At 40.3% G+C, this 20666-nt stretch overlaps 1 protein-coding gene across 6 annotated transcripts in view; it reads left to right on the top strand.

Moving 5' to 3' along the window:
• PRKN (parkin RBR E3 ubiquitin protein ligase) overlaps window positions 1-20666 on the top strand; it is a 1133456-nt gene that overhangs the window by 7507 nt on the left and 1105283 nt on the right. For 3 of the 6 annotated variants that reach the window (XM_084777801.1, XM_084777799.1, XM_084777796.1), the window contains exon 2: window positions 11948-12082. The exons of 2 other annotated variants lie outside the window; for them this stretch is intronic. In XM_084777801.1, the coding sequence (XP_084633927.1) occupies window positions 12076-12082 (7 nt within the window). In that variant the 5' untranslated portion in view covers window positions 11948-12075. Of the gene's footprint in view, window positions 1-126; window positions 320-11947; window positions 12083-20666 lie in introns of those variants that run through there. One more of the 6 variants, XM_084777797.1, reaches the window with a different exon arrangement.

The following is a 20666-nucleotide window of genomic DNA, read 5'->3' as shown; positions in this document are numbered from 1 at the left end:
ATTTTTTGTCATCGATAGCAAAATAAGGAAAGGAATGCCTGGTGTTTCTTTAGGCCTCATTCTCAGGACTTGTGGTGGCACAGAGGCTGGGCTGCCACAGAGGATGCTCTTCTTTACCGAATATGCTATGCTTATGTATGTTCCGTTGCAGAAGCCTGCCAACATGGTGTTTATTTCTAAGATCAGTGGGCTTCTGAGCAGGTGGATAAAGAAAATGGACTTCAGATAAAGAGACCTTTAAGATGGAAGACTTGTCAGCTGGGCCTGAGCTGGGGAAGGGCCAGCGTGTGACCCTAAGGAGCTGAGGAGGAAGTGATATGTGAGACTGGGGTGGGGGTGGTGGGGGGGTGGGGGTGGGTGGGGGGGTGGGAGGGTGGGGGGGTGGGGGGGGTGGGGGTGGCATGTAGGGCATCTCAAAGATGTTTTCCACATCACGCTGGAAAGTGAAGGCCTTGCTTGTTCTTAATGTCCAAGATGGATATGGAAATTATATATGGAAAGATGATTTTGGCATGAAGGCCATGCTGACTCTCATTCACTTACTCTTGGTTAGCACCAAAATCATGACCATGGTTTATCATAACCTAATGCTCTACAGATTAAACACTTGTATTTTGGTGAATTTGGAAGCAAACTTCGACAACTGCAGAGGTCTGTGATCAGGTTAATGAACCAGGTATCTTCCAAGATAATAACAGAAAGTGACTACCTATGGCTGAAAGGAAGGACTTGATTCAGATTAGAACTCAAGCGGCTGGGGAGATGCCTTAGTGGGCGTAGAGCCCAGCAAGCAAACATGAGGACCTGGGTTTGGGTCCCCACTGCACACGTAAAAGCCTTGGCGCACTCTTTCCAGGGCCTGAATTTGGCAAGACAGAGAGAACCCTAATGTTGGCTAGTCAGCTGGAAAGAGAGAGAGAGAGAGAGAGAGAGAGAGAGAGAGAGAGAGAGAGAGAGAGAGAGAGAGAGAGAAGAGAGAAGAGAGAAGAGAGAAGAGAGAAGAGAGAAAGAGAGAGAGAGAGAGAGAGAGAGAGAGAGAGAGAGAGAGAGAGAGAGCGCCCAGAAGCTAGACTGAGCACTTTAAGTAGGTTACAGTACTTCCCACCCAGGGTCTATATAATGTTAGGACAGATAGCATTTGATGCAATCGAAATAAACTGCTCCTTTTTGGATTTGTACATTTTGGATTTTTGACAGAATCATTTCTCTTCTAAATGCTAAAGACTCTCTCTTTCTATTTTGATGTTGTGTATAAGACCTCATTCTTGAAGGATGAAGCATATTTTTACTTAAGAGATACCTGCTGAGTGATTGGCAGTAGAAGTGAAAGGGAGGAAATGCCATGCTTGTCTTTAGTCTCTCTTCTCCAGTGTCTCCAGTGTCCCTGGGAAGAATCCAGCCTCCACTGATACTTGTCTTAGCTGGTTCAGCCTCATCTTGTTTACCTTTGTAGTGTCTAAGCCCAGCACGTCTCAGTCAGTACTGAGCTAGACCAAGAATGAGTCACTGTATAGCCTGATCTGATAAATGCTAAATACATTTAACATGTTTCGTATTCAGAAGAGATGAGCCACTAACCTCGGCCTCCTAAGTCTGCCACGTTGCCCTGTGTGGAGTGAATTGGAGCTAGCATAGGATGCCTTTCCCTTCTCTCGCTGTTCTTTACTGTTGCTTCTCCCTAGTGTTTCTCTAGCACTGACCCTTAGAGGAAAGCCATTAAGTTATTTGAATTTTTGATGACACTGGGGTTTCAAAGTGGTTGCTCTGTGTATGACGCTTAAAATATAAATCACACAGATGCCTTGTCTCTTCTACCTTTAGCTTTTAACTTCACATCAAATACATTTTTTTTTTTTTTTGCTTCTTTGGGGTCTGTATTTACTATTTTCCCTAGTGCAGCTTTTCTCTATGGGATACTTTCAATAGAAACATATGCTCAAAGCTTCAAAGTAATTACAATATCACTAAAAGCTTCATAATCACATTACTGAAACTAAATGTTAAAATTTGATTTTCCCTGATTCAATCTTTTCAATTGACTTCTGGGCTGCTGCATGATTTATTGAAGAAGCATGGCAGGCCAAAGTCAAGGGTGCTTACAGTGCCTAAAGCCTTGCAGAGAGAGCTTCATGGCAATTTAATTTAGACAGAAATTTATCTTAATTATTCTGAGGTTGTTTTTAAAAGGAAAAACATTTATTTTCATGCTTTTAGCATTTGGACCTTTCTGGTGATATCATCGTGTCCACTCTAAGGCTTAAGCTTCAACTTCCCAGCCCTGTTCACACACACACACACACACACACACACACACACACACACACAGAGTTAAACAGGGGAAAGGGCAGTACCTTATTCCTCTCATAATTGTTCTAAGCATGTTCCTTCATGTTATTTAAAAGACAGATTTAACTTTAATGTTTTCATTGGGAATTCTATATAGTTTTGAGATATTTGTTTCTGTTTATGTAAGCAAACACAGCTTCAACATGCCTCCACATATTAAGTAGCCCACCATGCCAGCAGCATCACGTCTCTCTTTCCTAGGATGTGGAGCGTTACAAATGAGCACGGCTACCTGCTTCTCAGTGCTCGCAGGGGGCGGAGCAATGGTCATCCAGCAAGCTCATGTCTAGTTGTTTAAAAAACCATTCATTTTTATTTTTAATGAAGTAGAGATTCAAGTGGCTATGGGATTACCTTCCAAAATGACATGAATTTTTCTACTTTTTAACTCAGGTTTCAAAAATTATGTATGTTAGTTACAAAGCAGTAAAATTAGAATAGTTTTCAATCACATTTGATACCTGGTCAGCCAGAAATCTGGCATTACGGTGAAGTATTATATCTTTTGCTAATAATCATGCAAAAAGCACTTGGTGGCATTTGAGTTTTTTAATTAAATTTCTAAAGATGAAATTAGAACTCTTAAATATTTTGATTTTTTAAGGATTTTTGACAAAGAAAAATAAAATCAGATTGTTCTCTGAACCTGCCATACTTTCTTGCCCCTTCCTGTAACAAATGGCAAATTCTATAAATAATGCATCCATGGGTGGTAGATTTATTAGATTAATTCATTATTTTTAAAATAAAACTTGAGATAAATATGCACATATCCCAAATCACTCCTCCTATCATACTGTCATATCAAACTACCTTATATATATTTTAGTGAGTTCTCCACATTTCAGCTGTGAGGGTATCTTGTAATATTGCCCCTTATCATAATTTCTGTCAGCTGGCACAAATGTAGACATACCTGGGAAGATGGAGTCTCCATTTGAGAAGTGCCTGCATCAGATTGGTGTGTGGGCATGTCTGTGGGAACTGCTAATTATGTAGCTGGGCCCAGCTCTCTGTGGGTGTAGGAAAGGTAAGAGGGCAAGCCAAGGGAAGAAACTCAGTAAGCAGTTTTCTACTTGATGCGTCCTCCAGTTCCTGCCGTGTGTTTCTGCCATGAGTTCCTGCCATGTGTTCCTGCCTTGGCTTCCTCTGCTGATGGACTGCAACCTATAAAACAAATAAACCCTTTTCCCCCCAAGTTGGTTTTGGTCAATATTTTTGGAAGCACCACTAGGACTTTCATAGATATGTTGTTGCTCAGGAGGAACTGGAATTAAAGTGAGAAACGTGTAGTATGGGTAGGTCCCAGATGGACTGGGCCCCAGATGATAAAAAGGGACTTGATTTTGATGTTTGTGTGTTATGTTTTTTTCTTGATACCATTAAAAGAAACTAGGTAAAATAGTTCAGCTTCAGTACATCTGTATACTTTCATATTTGAACATTCATTTTGGGAGTGGGTACCTGCATGTGGCTTTATATTAAGCATTAAAAGTAGATATTACATCAAAGATATAATCCAGAGCTAAGCATGTTGTGGTGAGATTTGACCCTACTCACAAGTTAATAAGTCGTTCTCTCTACATATGTCATGGATACTGCAGACTTACAGAGACTTAGGACCCCATTGCTACGATCTGGTAACTTTACACATTATAAACTTCATTAAACTTACAATTTCCTGTGTCCCCAAATTCCGCAGACATGATGTGCTATGACCTAGATGAATGCTGTCCACGGAATAGGCTTGCATTGCAGATGAAGGACACTCAAGTTGAAGAATGTATCACTGTTACAGCAAGGAGTAAGGAAACCTACTCTTTATCTAAAGATAGGCATTGATGAATTTTGAAAGATTATATAAAGAATCTTGAGATATGGTCAAGGTAGATAATTAGTCAGGACCATACAGCATCTGCATACCCAACAAGATATATGGTGAGTGAAGGACCCAGAAGAAATCATCCCTCTCAAAATTCCATACCATCCAGTTTTGTCTTCTTATGAGCTGTGACATGACTGTGTCACACAGTGGACACTATGACTAACCCTACCACAAATGCTAGAAACACACCCGTTAAGCTTCTGATACAAAACGTAATTAGGGCTGCGACCAAGACAATCCTGAGCATCAGGATGAGGCCAGTCTGGACTATTGTCTTCATCCAATCTCTCTGCTGTGCATCCTGCCAAAATTTCTGATCAGGGAGCCCAACAGGTATTCATTCATTCAGTCTAAGGTAAGTGTCATTGCTACTGATGATGGGGACAATAGATACTCCACAATGCAGCTCTCATGCCCAGTGGAGAGCCACTCCATGGCTCACTCTCCCTTACAGAGAGTGCAGGTTACTCTGGAGTGAATTTATTGCCACACTGAAGTGTTCCAGAGGCCAGACCAGGCTGGATATTAGCAGTTCTCCACATTACGTGACAAAGCTACAACTTCCAATGTAGAGCATTGTGTTGACTGGCTCTTATCTCAGTTGGTTTTCTATAATTATCATAGATGGCTAATTTTGTTTAAAGTATTCTGTTAATGTTCAACTCAGCCCAACCTCTATGACCAGGCTACCACTACAGTTGGTCTTGGTTTCCTCATTCACAAATACTGTGGTACTTATGGATGAGAGTTTGCAGAACACTTGAGGAACTCTCATACCTGCTTCTTTGCCATGGAAGACATTGCTTCACCTCTCCTCTTCTAAAGTTATGAGAAGAGGGGGATTAATCCTTTGAAGTCACCAACCAAAAAGTATGCTGTGTGAGGTGCAGAAAGTCCCAGGGCACATGGGCTTTCACAGGCTCCTGAGCTTCCCGGGCTGTTATGAGGTCTTGCAGGTAGCGCTTTATTTTGTCTCTCCACCCCCGTGTGGATGATGAGCTCAGGAGGTGAAGGCAGAAGAACTGATGTGTGTTCTAGACCAGTCTAGGGTTCAGAGTGAGACTTTGTTTCAAATAAACAAATCTAGAGCAAAGCAAACAGATTCAGGAAAGCTCTGTCAACTTGTTTCTAAGGGAATCATCTCTCTACCTTTTGCAAAGTATTAAAAATATTTTAATCTAATAGTAAAGTGGAGTATTTGTGATAGTTTCAAAATCAATTCAAAGATAACCAGGCAGCCATTTTGTTTTAGTTTTTCATTTTGAATGTGTTTCTAAAATGTACCTTCTTTCTCTTGCCATGGTAATCACAATAGATTAAGTATAGTTGTATATTGCTTTGTTCTGAGCGTATCTTTTATTCTTTTAGAGTTATCAGTTATTAAATATCATAAGAATAAAAGCTTGAATGCCTAAGCTCCCCATAATTTAATTTGGAAACTTGTAGGTTGATCTTCATAAGTAATGTTTATATGTTACAGATTCTAAGAGCAAGATAGATAGGTGTGTTTCAATAATATACTCCTATGTGTATTTATATGTGTATGTTTATAATATGTTTACTTCAAAGTTAAATGGTTTTCTATGAATACATAGCTGTGTTGCTTAAAGAAGTAATTTTAAGGTAGAAAAATCTCAACCTTTTGATACAACCAATAATAAAATTATTTGTTTCCCACCCTATGGTGGTAAAATAAAAGAGGCATTTTCAAATTCATGGATTCTGTCAGTAAATTATGACCAGTATCATCAGGAGACTGCTCTGACTGGAGCTCTTATGTTCTTGGAAATTGTCTAGTCTGTGTGACGTGTACATTTGTATCTCCTTTGGGTTTCCTTCAGTTTCACTGGAGAGAAAGTGGAACAGATAAAAATAATGCCTGATGTCTGCTGAGTTCTCACGTTGTATGTTGCGTTTCAAGTGCTTAATCCTTTCCATCCTTGTGTTACTATCTTGGTCTCTTTGCTGCCATTCAGGAAACCAAAGGACTTTAGAGGTCACTTAGCTTGTCAGTGGGTACAGTGACTCACCCCCAGGTTATATGACCTGGAGACTTAGATCATGGACCACCTGCTTCACACGCTTCATTCTTCATTTCTTTTATCTCCTCTGTTCTCCTATTTCTTTTCTAACAGAGCTCCCCCACCCCGCCCCTGCCCACCCCCACTAGCCTTTCAAATCAGTTTAGAGGCTAAAATAGCAGATGAAGCTAAAAAGTTTCTTTGACTTATAACAATTTCTTCCAGAATTATCTTGTTGAAAGTAAATAGCCCATCTGGCTTCCTTTTTGCACAGAGCAAAACTCCTGAGTGAGCTTTGTGACTGATGCTGGCTGTATTCCATGAAGCACGCCTGTTGGCCCTAAGCAAGATGAACACAATCTGTTTCTTCTATTTCTAATAAAGGAAGAGAGTGCCTCCATTTGCCTCCTTAATCCATGGCTTGAATTTTATGTCCTCCTTTTGCACAATGGCAGCTTTCCTGCTGGTTTTTCTTTCTTTCTCTTTTTCCTTTTTCTGTTTTTTCTTTCAATATTCAGGTAAATTTGAAACTGCATAATAAACACTTTTCAATACAAGGACACTACAATGAAATCACATTAAAACTTGCATTTTAAACCATAGCAGGAAGTTGTTAGCTGTGTGACTCCCATTGATTAGCGGGAGCTGGAAGGATGACTGAGAAAGCTGTGCTTCTGCTACGCCATTCTTTTCCTGCTCTCTAAATAAATAGGAGTGTTTAGCCTTCTGCGCCAGAGTCCACGGGAGTCCGACAGCCAAGCTCTGTACACTCTGAGAGTTTACCTCTAAGTACCTTAATTTAGCTCCTGAGTTTACTTCTAAGAAGCAGCAGGGACTTTCCCTCTAGCCCTGATAATTATCTTCCTACCGGGCTGACCACGGCTTGTAGAATGGGGACATTAAAATTTGAATCTGAATTCTCCTTGGCCAGAAAATCATTTGCTTCTTTCTGTGTTGTTGAGCAGATAAGAATATTGTGAACGCTATAAGCTATTAAATGTATTTTGAAGTGTTTCATTTTTAAATTTTCTTATGAGACTAGACTTTATGAGGTCATCATGCTGTGTTTTTTGATGTCTTTCCATGACTGAAAACTCTTTCCCACACCTTGTTATTTGAGTCACAAATTCACAAACCCAGTGCTTTTCTTATCTTATTCATTAAATGCCAGTTCACAAATAGGCATACTGTGTGTGCGTCTGAATGTGTACATATGGGAGCAGGTGGGTGCATCTGTTTGGAGGTGCTCTTTCCCACCCCTTAACTAAGGCCTTTTAAAGGCTATTCTTTAGGAAGTGTCTGGAACACAAAACACATTGCTATTAAAAACATTTTAAGGTTTCATTTTAGCAAGATAGTGCAGTACTTGGTAACCAAGTTTAAATATGACTAGATGGACTTAGCAAGGGGAATCTCCCCTTGTTAACACTAGTTTCCAAGTCCCAGGCTCAGGAGCTGACATTTCGTTCACCCTTAAACACAGTAAATTGATGAAAGAATAAACACAGTCAATAAGCTCCACATTTTACAGAGAGTGTAAACAATGGCACTCTTGTAGGGAAAAGTCTAGACACAAAAGCGCCTGACATTCATTGCGTGTATGGTGCTAGCTGCTAACCATTAGTGGATAATCAGGCTTCACCCACTGCCACCGACTTAACGATTGGCCAGGACCCTTATAATCATTGCCTTCCTATGCGCGAAGTAGGGTCACATTGCCTACCTCTTAAGAGGTTATCTGTTTGCAATACTAGCTCCTTAACCCAGTCCCTGACACACATTTTGGCTGCTTAGGCAAGGTCTTAAATGCATGTGAAACACATGGAAAAATAGAATAAATTATAGCTCTTTTGTAGCACATATAGCCTATCTAGGTTTTCCACTGAGAATGTATTCTAAATATCCAGATATTTAGAAATCTGTTTTAGGCTTATTTACAAGAGTTAAAATAGAATTGAACGATAGAGTTTTAAGTTGATTAGCATAGATTAGAAACGGAATGAATATAAAATGTGAACATTAACTAACATAAAGATAGCATTATTATAATTTTTACATTTTTCTATTAAATGTGGAAATTTCTTTATGTTTAGTAATCTTCATTAGAACCTTAAAATATAAGAGTAGGAAATGTGCTTACTGCCTGGACTTTCTGTCTTTGTTACTGTTCTATTGCTATGTGGAGACACCATGGCGAAGGCAGTTCTTAGAAAGGATTTACGTGGGGCCTTGCTTACAGCTTCAGAGGGTTAGTTCATCCTCACAAGGAGGACGGGAGCATGGCAGCACGAAAGCAGGCATGTGCTGGAGGAGTAGCTGAGAGCTACACCTGATCCACAGGCAGGAAGTGTGCACTTAGGAAACCTCAAAGCCCACTCCCAGTGACACACTTCCTCCAGCAAAGCCACGCCCACTCCAACAAGACTACACACCCTTCTTTTTTATTTATTGAAAATAGTCTTTTCTCATACAGTCTATTCCTGCCATCAGTTCCCTTTCCTCCATGCCTCTCAGCTTCCTTCCACCTCCCCTGTCCACGGGATGTACTTACTCTCCATCTTCCTTCAAAAAAGAGTGGGTTCCAAGAGACAACAACAACACAAAGTACAATAAGGCAAAGACCCCCACATCAAGGCTGGGCAAGGCAACCAGACAGGAAAAAAGTCCCAAGAGCAGGCGAGATAGTCAGGGACACACCTGCTCCCACAGTTATGAGCCCCACAAAGGCAACAAGCTCACAGCCAGTGTCCGGCAGAGGGCCTGTGCAGCCCCGTGCAGCCCCGGGGCTTGCCACTTCAGTCCCTCTGAGCCCCTGTGTGTCCTCTTAATTAGTGTCCTCCCTCCTTTCTGACTCCTACAAGCCTTCTGCCACCTCTTCCATGGGATTCCCTGAGCTGTGGTGGGAGGGACCCAATAGAGACTCTGTCCCTCCACATAATGTCTGGCTGTTGGTCTCTGTATCTTCTCCAATCTGTTGCTGAGGAAGCATCTCTGATGCCGACTAGACAAGGTGCCAATCTATGAGTGTAGTAGAATATCATTAGGAACCATTTGGTTGATTTGTTGTTGTTGTTGTTTGACCAGTCACGCTTGGCTCTATCCTAGGTCTCTGATCTATCCAGTCTCCTGGGCATGGACTCCCTCTCATGGAGTAGGCCTCAGGGTAACTCAGACATTGGTAAAGGGCACTCCTCTTAATCCTTCCAAACAGTTCTTCTGGGGACCAACTATTCAAATATGTGAGCCTATGTGAGCCTTTCTCATTCAAAACACAAGTAGCTTACACTTTACCTTTTTGTTTGTTTATTTGTTTGCTTGTTTGTTTTAGAGACAGGGTTCCTCTGTGTAGCATTGGCTGTCCTGGACTCGCTTTGTAGACCAGGTTGGCCTTGAACTCACAGTGATCCGTCTGTCTCTGCCTCCCAAGTGCTGGGATTACAGATGTGCACCACTGTACCAGGTTTACTTTATCTTTTTAAGTAGCATAAAACAAATTATATGTGTTGGCCTCACTGTGTGGAGAGGTTGAGTATAAAGTAGAAATTTCCTTTATGCAAAAACTATAGTGATATCTTAAGTAAACATTTCAAATAGTAAGCGGAAGTGGCTTCTTCTAATTTTTACCTGAATGATTTTAGCATGCCTTTGTGACTGGATCAATATAAGACCCTTAGATATCCTCTAATAGTGTTCATGCAGTGAGGCCTTGCTCTGATATTGATGTTTTAGGGAAGCTCACTTAAGGAGTTAAACATCTTTTACTTGTCAACACTGAGGTAATTGCATGCTATTAATTCTCATGTCGTTTCAGAAAATGCTATTTAAAAATATTCATTTCATCAGCTCCTATAGCTGGGGTAAGGTAGACAGCCAGTTGAAAAGCAATTTAAGATGTGACTACAGTGTGTTAGTCCTGCCACACTAGGGGCAGAAAGTTGACTCAATGTGAGTACAGCTTTGGAAAGACTTCTTACATCACTTTGTGAGATGAATATGAGTGGGCAGCCTTGAGAAGACAAAAGGAGTTGATGGAGAAGAACGGAGATTTACTTTAGCCATTTGTAGACTCAAGGCAGTAGGCGGGAAAGAGCTGAGGAGAAAATCCGGAACCAGTAGTTTCTTTTGTCTGTTTTATCTAAGTGAAACTTTTCTATGCATCTGTTCTGCATATTATTAGCTGAGAATTAGAGGGATTTAACTTTTATGGAATGACCCTCTGTGAAAGAACTAGAATAAGATTTTCTTTCAAAATGGAGGACACAGTTTCAAAGAAACAATTTTAGTAATCTGAAGACTCAAATGGAGTCCAGTAGATATTTGAAAACATTGATTTCTGTATCTGGCCAAGTTGATAGTACTTGAAGTTTATCAATAGTGCAGAGTTTACAGAAACACTACTTTGTAAGATTTTGATTTCCTCATCTATTCTTCATAATTAATTTATAGAATAATTGTCAAGATAAATTTTGGTTCTTATTTCATAGACAACTCAACTTATAGGTGACATTAAGTTGCACAGATACCTTATATGATAGTCTTAAAGTGATTTGATTTGATTTGTGTGTGAGTGAGTGTGTGTGAGTGTGTACATGCATGTACATGCATGTGTTCACATGTACTTGTGGAAGTCAGAGACTCATGTTGTCCTTATTTGTTGAGACAGCGCCTTTTATTGAACCTGAAGCCTACCACCAAGGCAAGACTAGCTGATGAGCAAGTCTCATGTATCCTGCTATCTCTGCCTCCAGCATGGTATCATAGGCACATCTGACTTATATGGGTGCTGGGGGGTCCACACTTAGGTCCTTGAGCTTGCACTTTAAACATTACACCAACCTAGCCATCTCCGTGGCCTTGGTGGGTTCTTAAAAGTGCTTCTTCAATAGACAATATATAGAAATGACTTGAAAGGAAAATGAGGTGAAAGGAAACTGTTATTTACCCACATGTGACCCTTGGCTTCCATTGTTTTGTTTTGAAGTGTGCTTTGTTTAGAAATGGAAAGTTTCCCATGTCATACTTTTGCTAATCTTCACCATTATGGTGACATAACTTAAGTGCAAATTGCAAAGCCCTATCACACATGTTCCAAAATGACTTGACTCTTCTTCACTTGCTTTGTGTTATTTCAAGCAGTAGGTATTTTCAGGGGTATTTCAAGTGTGCTAGACTTTAGTATGTGTTTTTCTTATGTTCAAAATGACCTATAATTTATGGAAGTTACTGATGTAATATAGTTAATTCTGGTACTGACCCATTGAACTCAATTTTTGGAGCATGTATAACAAATCTTTTAATCCATGAAACTTAATTTTGATGTTACTGACATTCTGATGAAAGTCCATTTCTATTTTTAGTTTTTATCTTTTTGTTCAATGAATATTATGAAATAAGATCTTTTATTACTATGGTATATCATTTATGTATTCCTTTGCACTACAGGACAAGTTGTTTTTCTTGTTTCCTATAATTTCTTTTTATAAGTTTAGCTTTAACAAATCCAAATTAATATTAGTTCTTAGATATTAGTGGTCAGCATCCTGACTCCTTTATTCAGCAGGCTTTGGTGATCTTTGAGAGTAATCAGAGAAGCTCTTAAAAATAAAAAGAAGTTTTAGATACAGATATTGCTCCCTTGGAGCCTACAGTTTGAGGAGATAAAGCAGACACAAAGTAGTAACAAATTATGTTACAGGGTACCCAACCATAGAACGCCCTGTGGTGAATTGAATGATGGCCAACTTACTGGAAGAGGAGCCTTGGAGGAGACTGTGAAGGCCTTGCTGCATTTTTCATTCACGGATAACAGTGGAAGGAGCAGGAATGAAGCGTGAGTGATCCGTATAGGCGGCAGATATTGAAGGCTGGCTGGAAGGGTCGTTCAGAAGGAGCGCATCCACAGATAGCTAATGTGCAATTCCGGAAGACCTAGTGGACAAGTGGGAGGGAGGTTAATATTTAATACTCACTATTCATTTGGTGTGCTTGAATGCATTATGAATATTCCATTTTAATTCTCAAACTATTTTGCTGTAGCATGATGTTGTGGTTCTTGATGTTGTGAACTGTAGCTAGATCTTCGAGTATTGATGATGGCCACCAATCTAGGAACTGATGTGCCTGGGGTGTAAGTGCTCAAGCCTTTGCCATGCAAAGGCCTCTGCCATTTACCTCTGCTGTACTGTAAGTGATGTGCCCTGCAGCCCATGTAAGCTGAACAGGTTGCAAACTTTTTTTTTTTTCACCAAGGAAGATTTCTTAAAGCTCATTCTTCTCCATAGCTTCATTGTTCTTTTCAGTCACTCACACTCAAACCACTGGAGTCATTTTTGCTCTTGAAGCTAGTGTTTATTTCATATAACATGTTTGAATAGAAGATTCAAATAACAGTGAACGAACAGTAGGTCATATGCTAAAGCGCTTACCCTTAACTTTCTGTTCCCATAGTAACCCTTGGTTCTTAATGATCCTAAGTGAGCTCCACAGGCTGTTCATGTGGAGCTCATGCTTAGCTTACCAGATGTGATGCAACCTCATGTCTGCAAGGAGCTAATTTCATGATCCAGCCTTAGACTCTGGGTATAGCATATTACAATGTGAGGTCTGGGGCCCATTTTTCTGCTGTATTTTTAGTATTTGATTATAAATTGATTTTTTTCTTTTTCTGTCCAATAAAATTATTAAAAGGCAAAAGTGGGTTCTCAGTGGATGGTTTCATATCCTTCCTTAATGTTTCCTCTGACTTTTCTCCCTACTGCAAGGCTGGGCCCCCAGCAGTCAATGTGTATGTGCTGACTTATCTTACCTGGTATGTACAAATGCACAGATGGTAATGAAGGGAGCCTCGCCAGTCCAGACCTGCCTTTGCTTATATGAGGCATTCCTAGCAGCAGCTTAACAGTATTTTCAAGATGATTATTACAATTCTGTTAAAAGACAAAGGAAAACTCCTAAAAACTGTTGACATACTTATTGTACTTATGAACTACATTGCTATGTTTGATATTTTTGAGTTATCACTCTGGTCAAGAATCATTTTTGGAGCCAGGCATGGTGGCACATGCCTTTGATCCCAGCATTCAGGAAGCAGAGGCAGGTGAATCTCTGTGAGTTCAAGGCCAAAGAGAGTTCTAGGACAGCCAGGGCTATTACACAGAGAAACCCTGTCTCGAAAAACCAAAACAAAATCATTTTTGATGACACGCATGGTATATACTCACTTATAAGTGTATATTAGCCCAACATAGATGCCCTCTGAGAGCCGCCACCCAGCGGGTGATCTTGACAGATGCTGGGACTTGGGGCGGAGCACTGAGAGTCCTGTGGAAAGGTTGGGGGTTGAAGGGACACAGAGGGGTCAGGAGCTCTATAAGAGGACCATCAAGCCCCTTGAATCTGGACCCAGGGCAGCCTGCACAAACTGATCACCAACCAAGGACAGTGCATGCAGAGAACCCAGACCCCTGTTCAGATATAGCCTATGGGCAGCTCCTTCTCCATGGTGGGGGTCAGGGGAACCTCTGACATGAACTCTGGTACCCGTGGGCACACAGAGAAAGGGGATGCAGGCTATCCTGAGGAGACCTGGTAGGCTGAGTGGGGGAGGAGGGCCCTGTCAGAGGTCTACGGGAGGGGAATAGGGCAGAAGACAGAGGAGGGGGGAAGTTGGAAGATACAAGTGAGGGGATAACAATCAGGATGTAAAATGAACAAACTATAATTCAGAAAAAAATAATCATTTTTGGTAATCGTATAGGTTCTAGAAGTTTTAAATGGCTTACTTAGGAGTGACATATAAGGTATTCTAGTTCCAAGAATTCCATATTCAGAGAGAAGATGGCTCTGTGTCAATTTAGCTGAACAAAAGTATTAACTTCTCTGCTATGGCCCAAGACCCATTCAGACATGGATTTGTGACTGAGATACAAAACCAGACATGAATTCCTTCTTTAGAATGGGCCTCAAAACCAAGCAACCATTAAGTCCTTGGTTGCACCTATAATAACCATACCTGTCTTGTAACACATCTTGCCAGGAAGGTTGGTATTAAGTTTTTAGGGATCCCATCTGGGTAAGACAACTGATGCCCTTTATCCTCTGAGCAGCCTTCCTTGTACTCTCTGGCACTGTGAAAGCTGGCCAGCAGCGAAAGATCTAGTTCTGTATATCTTGCATCAGTAGTAGGGTTCTCCTCGTACTCCTCCTCTTCTATCTCCTCCTCCAGAAAATCTCTTTTATTTGGGATCCAAAGCCCCTGGTTCCCAGTGCCTAGCCAATAAACTGCAGCTGAGCTCCCAGCGTTCAGATAATTGCCCTGATTAATGACAGGGCCAGATGAGCAGGCATAAGGTCCCAGAAGGAGGAAGTGGTTGCCAAATGGAAGGAAGAGATAGAGCACGTGCTTGGGCACTGCTCCTGGTACTCACTGTCTCCTGCTTGTGGCCGAGAGACTGTCACCAGGGCTCCTAAGCCTCCTGTATCTTACCCAAGAGGCCAGCATTCTCTTGGTGACGGGCTAGGCAGTCCTCACAGATCCCCAGGCTACCCAGGGTCTTCTTGCCCATCTCTAACATATTCTGCTCAAGGTCTTCACCACTGTCATAACAGTGCCTATGCCCTCAAGGGTCTGGATGAGCTGACTGCAGTCCTCAGGCAGGGAAGTTAGATATTTGTAGGCTTGCTAACTCAACAGGGTCTGAATCAACTCGTTCTGAGGGCATCCGAGAAGAAGACATGATCCTGTATTGTTTTGGGAGCTTTGGCGGCATTTTCTGACTAACAACTCAAATAGAGAGGGCACACTTTCACTTGAGACTTTTGTTTTTGACCCTTGGCTATTATGTTTATTGTTATTCATCCAAGAGAGCTGTTATTTCTCTAATGCTCACTGTTTTTAGTTGGCTTACACAGTAATTGGTGTTCCTATATTCCTCATTTTGGATAACCCCCTCCATCCTCAGCTTGTCCACGTGCCTCACCTTCTTCCTTCCTAAACTCTATTCCCCAGGACTCACCTTCTCGGTTTTTATATGACTTACATTCTGCTATCTCCTGCCTTGAGGATCCTTATCTCCCTTTTCTAGTTTCCTGGTGTCTACAGGTGCTCCAGCGACTCTGGAAAACCCATGGACACAGATGGCTCTGGTTAACCTCAGTGGAGCTCAAAACAAAACAGATGGGTGATGTGGGAAAGAGACTGGTATGAAGAAGGAACATTAGGAATGGCAGGGAGGTGAGTGGGTGATGCTGATTGTAATCTGAATGTGTGATACGTGTGTTGTGTATATATGCATGTACACGTTAAATTGTCAAGGAACAAATTTAAGGAAAGAGCAAAGATTTTAAGAAAAATTTTTATTGAATTGGGGAAACAATAAATGATAAAAATATGCCGCGTAAGTAAAGATATTAGATGTTTGTGCAAAGAAAGTCACGTCTTAACATTTTGAATGGTTATTAATTTCAATTGCAAAGACAAGATGCTAAATTTAACTTCATTCTTATATATTTTGAGTTTTCTTAGTGGTAGCTATAGTGCTGAGAGCAATCAACGTTGAGGGTATATTTAACTTAGATGCTGAAATAATGCTTGATACAGCTTCAATTTCTGTGACCCAGAAATATTGATGCACAGATTTTCTGCATTAAAAACTTTCTTGTTATGTTTTTGTCCTTGCTTAAATGGGCAAACGCTAGCTAAATGTGTTAGAGAATAAAGCACTTTTAGGAAATGACAAGAAATATTGATTCACTTTATTCTTATTCCCTCAAGCAGAACAGCCATAAAATATGTTCAATTTCTTCTCATTTTTATCTGTAGATTACGCTGACTTGTGGTGCAGATGACAGGTGTGGACATGGTAGGAACATATTGACATTTGTGAGGATTTGACTGCAAAGATGAAAAGCCTACTGAGAGCTTCGTCCATGCAATTATTGTGCTGCTAAATTTTGCTAGTTATAAACATGAATATAGATCTGACATAGGAGATTCAATCAAGGACAATTCCTGTAGGACTGAAAGTTCACCTTTATTAAGTCAACATGAAAACTGCTTTGGAACTCTTGGAAAATTTAAAGTGTCGAACATAAAATCCACACATATAGTTTTAAAATGTACCATTAAATGAAATTATATCCATGTTGACCTATGTGGTTTCATATAAGTCACCAATTTTGACATATAGAAGGTTAAAATTGAACTCGATTTTTGCACAGCTTTCAAGTGCATTAATTATTCTTTGTTTAGTCATAGGTAACTGAATTCTTCTAAGACTTTTATGTCTCTTTGGGAGTGACTTAATTAATTTTGAAGAGTTGGAAGAGTCTCTTTGCTCGGCAGAACTTGTCTACTTGTGTGCCACAGTTCAGTAGGAGTGTCTGTGCAAGCAGGCTGCTTAAGCCACTCATAAAATACCTACACTGCGTGTACTTCTTCTTTATCTGAAGTTTTGTCTCTAAAGGCTCTTGCTTTCTGCTGGATTTCTATGATCGCCACCCTTAGGTGTCAGAGAAGAGGAAGGTGATGTGATGAAGCTACTGATTGTAGTTATTTACAGCAAGTCTGTATTTCCTCTGTGTCTAAAACACAGAATTGTTGTATTATTTATCATCTCAGGAGCTGCACAAATTAAGCATACACCTATGGTCTATTCATAACGTGTGTACAATTAAGGTTCATATACAAGCTGTGGTAACTGACTTCTTCGTACTTTGCCTTTTGTTTGAATGACTCACTCACTACATACCTCTTCAGGTGGCTCTTCAAGGGAGACTGCAGGGGCTGGAGAGATAGCTCAGAGGTTAAGAGCAGTGACTGCTCATCTAGAGGTCCTGAGTTCAATTCTCAGCAACTACATGGTGGCTCACAACCATCTATAGTGAGATCTGGTGCCCTCTTCCGGACTGCAGGTGTACATGCAGAAAGACCACTGTATATACAAAAAAAATTTTTAAAGGGGGTGGGGGCATAGACTGCAAGTAAAGACTCATAAGAGTAACATCTGAGATTCAAAATAGTGAATTTGAATATTTTGTGAGATCTGCATGTCACTAACCAAAGTGTATTGAAAGCATAGTATTTCACATTTTGCTGCCAGAAAAATAAGCTTTGATGATGTCAATACATTTATGTGTCTGTTAGAGATAGATACTCATAAAGATTGCTCAAAGAAAAACTTGAGGAAACAATTCTTTGGTGTCAAAAGTATAAATAATGACACGGTCCTGTGATTCTCCCACATTTATGGTGGTGTTTGGGTAAATTGCCATCCTTTTCCATGGAAGAGGCTAGTACATTAGAGACAGACATTGTGAGGCGGTAGATAAGATGAGAAAGAAAGGCATCATTACCTCTTTATGCAAGGCTTTGTGGGAGTTTAAATGGCACAAGGTTAAGTTCGTCACACATCCCAATCTCTTAGCCAGAAAGTAGTCATCATCAACAAACCAGAAACACATGTTGTATTTGTACATTGGCATCTGTAATAGGGTTAAATGGCAGAAACCACTCTTTTATTTTGATGCACAGGGAAACTGTCTGATATCTTGAGCTGTCTAGATGAATCTCTTGGAAATAAAGCTACAGTGGCTGAATTTTAAAACTGCTTGTGGAAACACGGCTGTCTGTGAAAATGCTTCTTCCAATTTACTTATGAGCCTATGGAGGGGATACTCAAGCAAAAGTAAAAAATACGATATTCCCAGGTATTTGCACAAAAGATTTTAGCTGGTCATGACGGCTCAAACTCTTAATCCAAGCATTCGGGAGGCAAAGGCAGGATACTTTCTGTGAGTTGGAGGTCAGCCTGGTCTACATACAAGCTTCAGGATAGCCAAGGCTATAAAAGGAGACCCTGTCTCCAAAACAAGAAAAAAGTAAAAGAGATTTCTTGTTTCCCAGCCACGGTGCCTGAAGCTTCTCCTGCTGCTCCAGGAAGACTGAGTTCTTTTCCTTCTATTTCCCTTAGATGGTGTTAGATGTTAGAGTGGATTTACATTGATTATTTGTTTGACAGACACTTTTCACACCCCAAATTCTTGTTTTGGAAGAAAGTGAGACAGCATATAAAGAAACGTTTCATTAATTGGGGCACACCAAATACATTTCAACAAATATTATTTATGAAACACTAGTTCCCAGAACGCTAATGTGTAGTAACTACATTATGAGCCTGGGTATGGTGGCTCACACCTGGAATCCTGGCACTCAAAAGGTGGAGGTGCTAACTTAGAGAGGTCAGGACACCTGGACTGTCTGTGATGGTCTAAAACCAGCCCTCCTGCCCCCAAAACAATGCTCTGCGTGCTAAACTGAGCCTGGGGAATGCTGGAATAACAAAATTACTTTTTTATAGTAAGACTTCTCAGATTCTTTCACAGCATAAAGCAGATTTGGATCCCCCACTGTTGGGCAGACTTCTTTTGTCTTGGGATATTCAGTGAGGTGATAGGCTAAACACAAAATAATGGATGCATTTAACTACGCTGACTACTTGTTATACTGTCTTCAAGCCAACCCAACCTTTCTTTCCTTGGAACATGTCCTTGAAGTTATATAAAAGTTGACACTTCTTAATAATCTATTAAGTAGTATGGCATGTACCTACATGTTTCCATTATGAGAAAGTGTCATATTTTTTAATTAGCTGAAAAATATTTTCTGCAAAAACATTTGACTACAATTTGGTTTTTTACATCATTATTGGGGGCAACAGGGCAGGGAGCCTCCTCCTTTCACAGATGTGCTCTTAGTTTCTTCAGCCATTACTGCACTGTAGGTGGTAGGCTATATTGGACACAGTCCCATCATCTCACAGGGACACTAGTATGGACCTGGCTGACTGCTTGTAAGCTCGGCATAAGGGTTGATGGGAGCAGAATTGCAGGGAGGCCCACAGTGGGGAGAGGCTCAGCTGCCCTAGCTCCTTGTGAGGAAGATGACGAGTCTAGACCATCATGGTCTCTTTGCTATGTTTTTTAAAAGTAAGTATAAATTGGGAAAATATTTTTCTAATTATCTGTCTAGAATGCTCTAGGTTTATATTTCTAACTATACATTTGGATATAGTAAAAAGATTTGTTCAAAGAAGATTTTTATGTCCCTGTGAAAAGATTACTTATAATATGATATTTATCACATATGGAATATATAACTTCATGTGCATTTAAGTAAAGTTCTACATATTTTGAGATCACCTAATAAAAAAACAATAGTTGATCATGATATTGCCAATGGAAGATTGATTTTGTGTGTCATCATCCCCTTTGTGAACAAAGCTATAAATGGCAGTGTGAAACATACATGGCATTTAGTGCCAAGGCAGCTCTCTTGAGAGCTATTTCTGTAGTCATAGAATTGGCAACGTTTAATGTTTGCAATTGTTAGTAGAGAAAATCTCAATGTTTTCCAAAGATCTTTTAATTTTTATCCTTATTTTAAGATAATTTCATTAATAAAGAAGAAATTAAAATAAACTCATTATTTGACAGAATTGTAAAGGAACCAGAGATTCTAGAGATACCTATTTTAATTAATGAGTAGGAAGGGCATGGGGCTATTGATTTAGATTGTTTCCTATTTGGCCTTCCAGGTCTTCATCACCCCTGTGATTTCTATTTCTACGACTATCAGACTTCACTTGCTGGTGACCAGGTTTATTCTTTCTTTGTCCCTGTGTTGTATGTGAAGTGGGTGGCACAGGATGTGTAATTGAAATAATGATATCAGTGGTGGATTTTGGGGTTTTTTGTTTGTTTGTTTGTTTGGTTGGTTTGGTTTGTATTTTTGGTTTGCTTTTTATGTTTATATTTTTTATGCCCTGAGTAATCCCCCTGTGGTGAACTAATAGTAACCTCAGATTACTAATCCCTGAAGGGTTGCAAAGCCCATGTAGGTGTGAGAGCCTGTGCTGCTAAGGCCAATCTTTTCGGCTGATCTTGACAAAGTCGGAACAGCAAAAGCGTCCTCCTGCTTGGGAATACAAGAAGTGGGGGATTGGCTTAGAAGTACATCAACATTCAGTCCTTTTGTGAAGTCTCAAAGGCATAGTGGGGACAGTGTTTTCCGTAAGTAACTGTCTCTCCTGTCTTTGTGGTTTACTTTTGTGAGCTAATACCTCCCTGTCAGGTTAAGCTTTATGATTCAATTTCTTTCATAGTCCTTGAGAAACAATGGGGAAAGAGCAAAAACACAATTATAAAGATGTGCACTCCAGAACCATGCAGTCCTGTCTGCAGAACTTGATCCTTTTCAAGTGTGTATTCACCTACGTAGTAAGCTGATAAGCAAAGAGAATGCATAAAGCTCTTCACAGGTGCAGCAATTGTCTTACCAACAGCTGGCTTATGTCGGCATCTCGGCAGGAGGATTAGGCATCCTAGGCACATGGAGATTTAGAATATGTAACACTCTG

The sequence above is a fragment of the Acomys minous genome (assembly GCF_964271855.1).
Source record: "Acomys minous genome assembly, chromosome: 3".
Taxonomy (NCBI): domain Eukaryota; kingdom Metazoa; phylum Chordata; class Mammalia; order Rodentia; family Muridae; genus Acomys; species Acomys minous.
The sequence above is the reverse complement of the archived record's forward strand: the minus strand, read 5'-3'. Positions and strand labels throughout refer to the sequence as shown.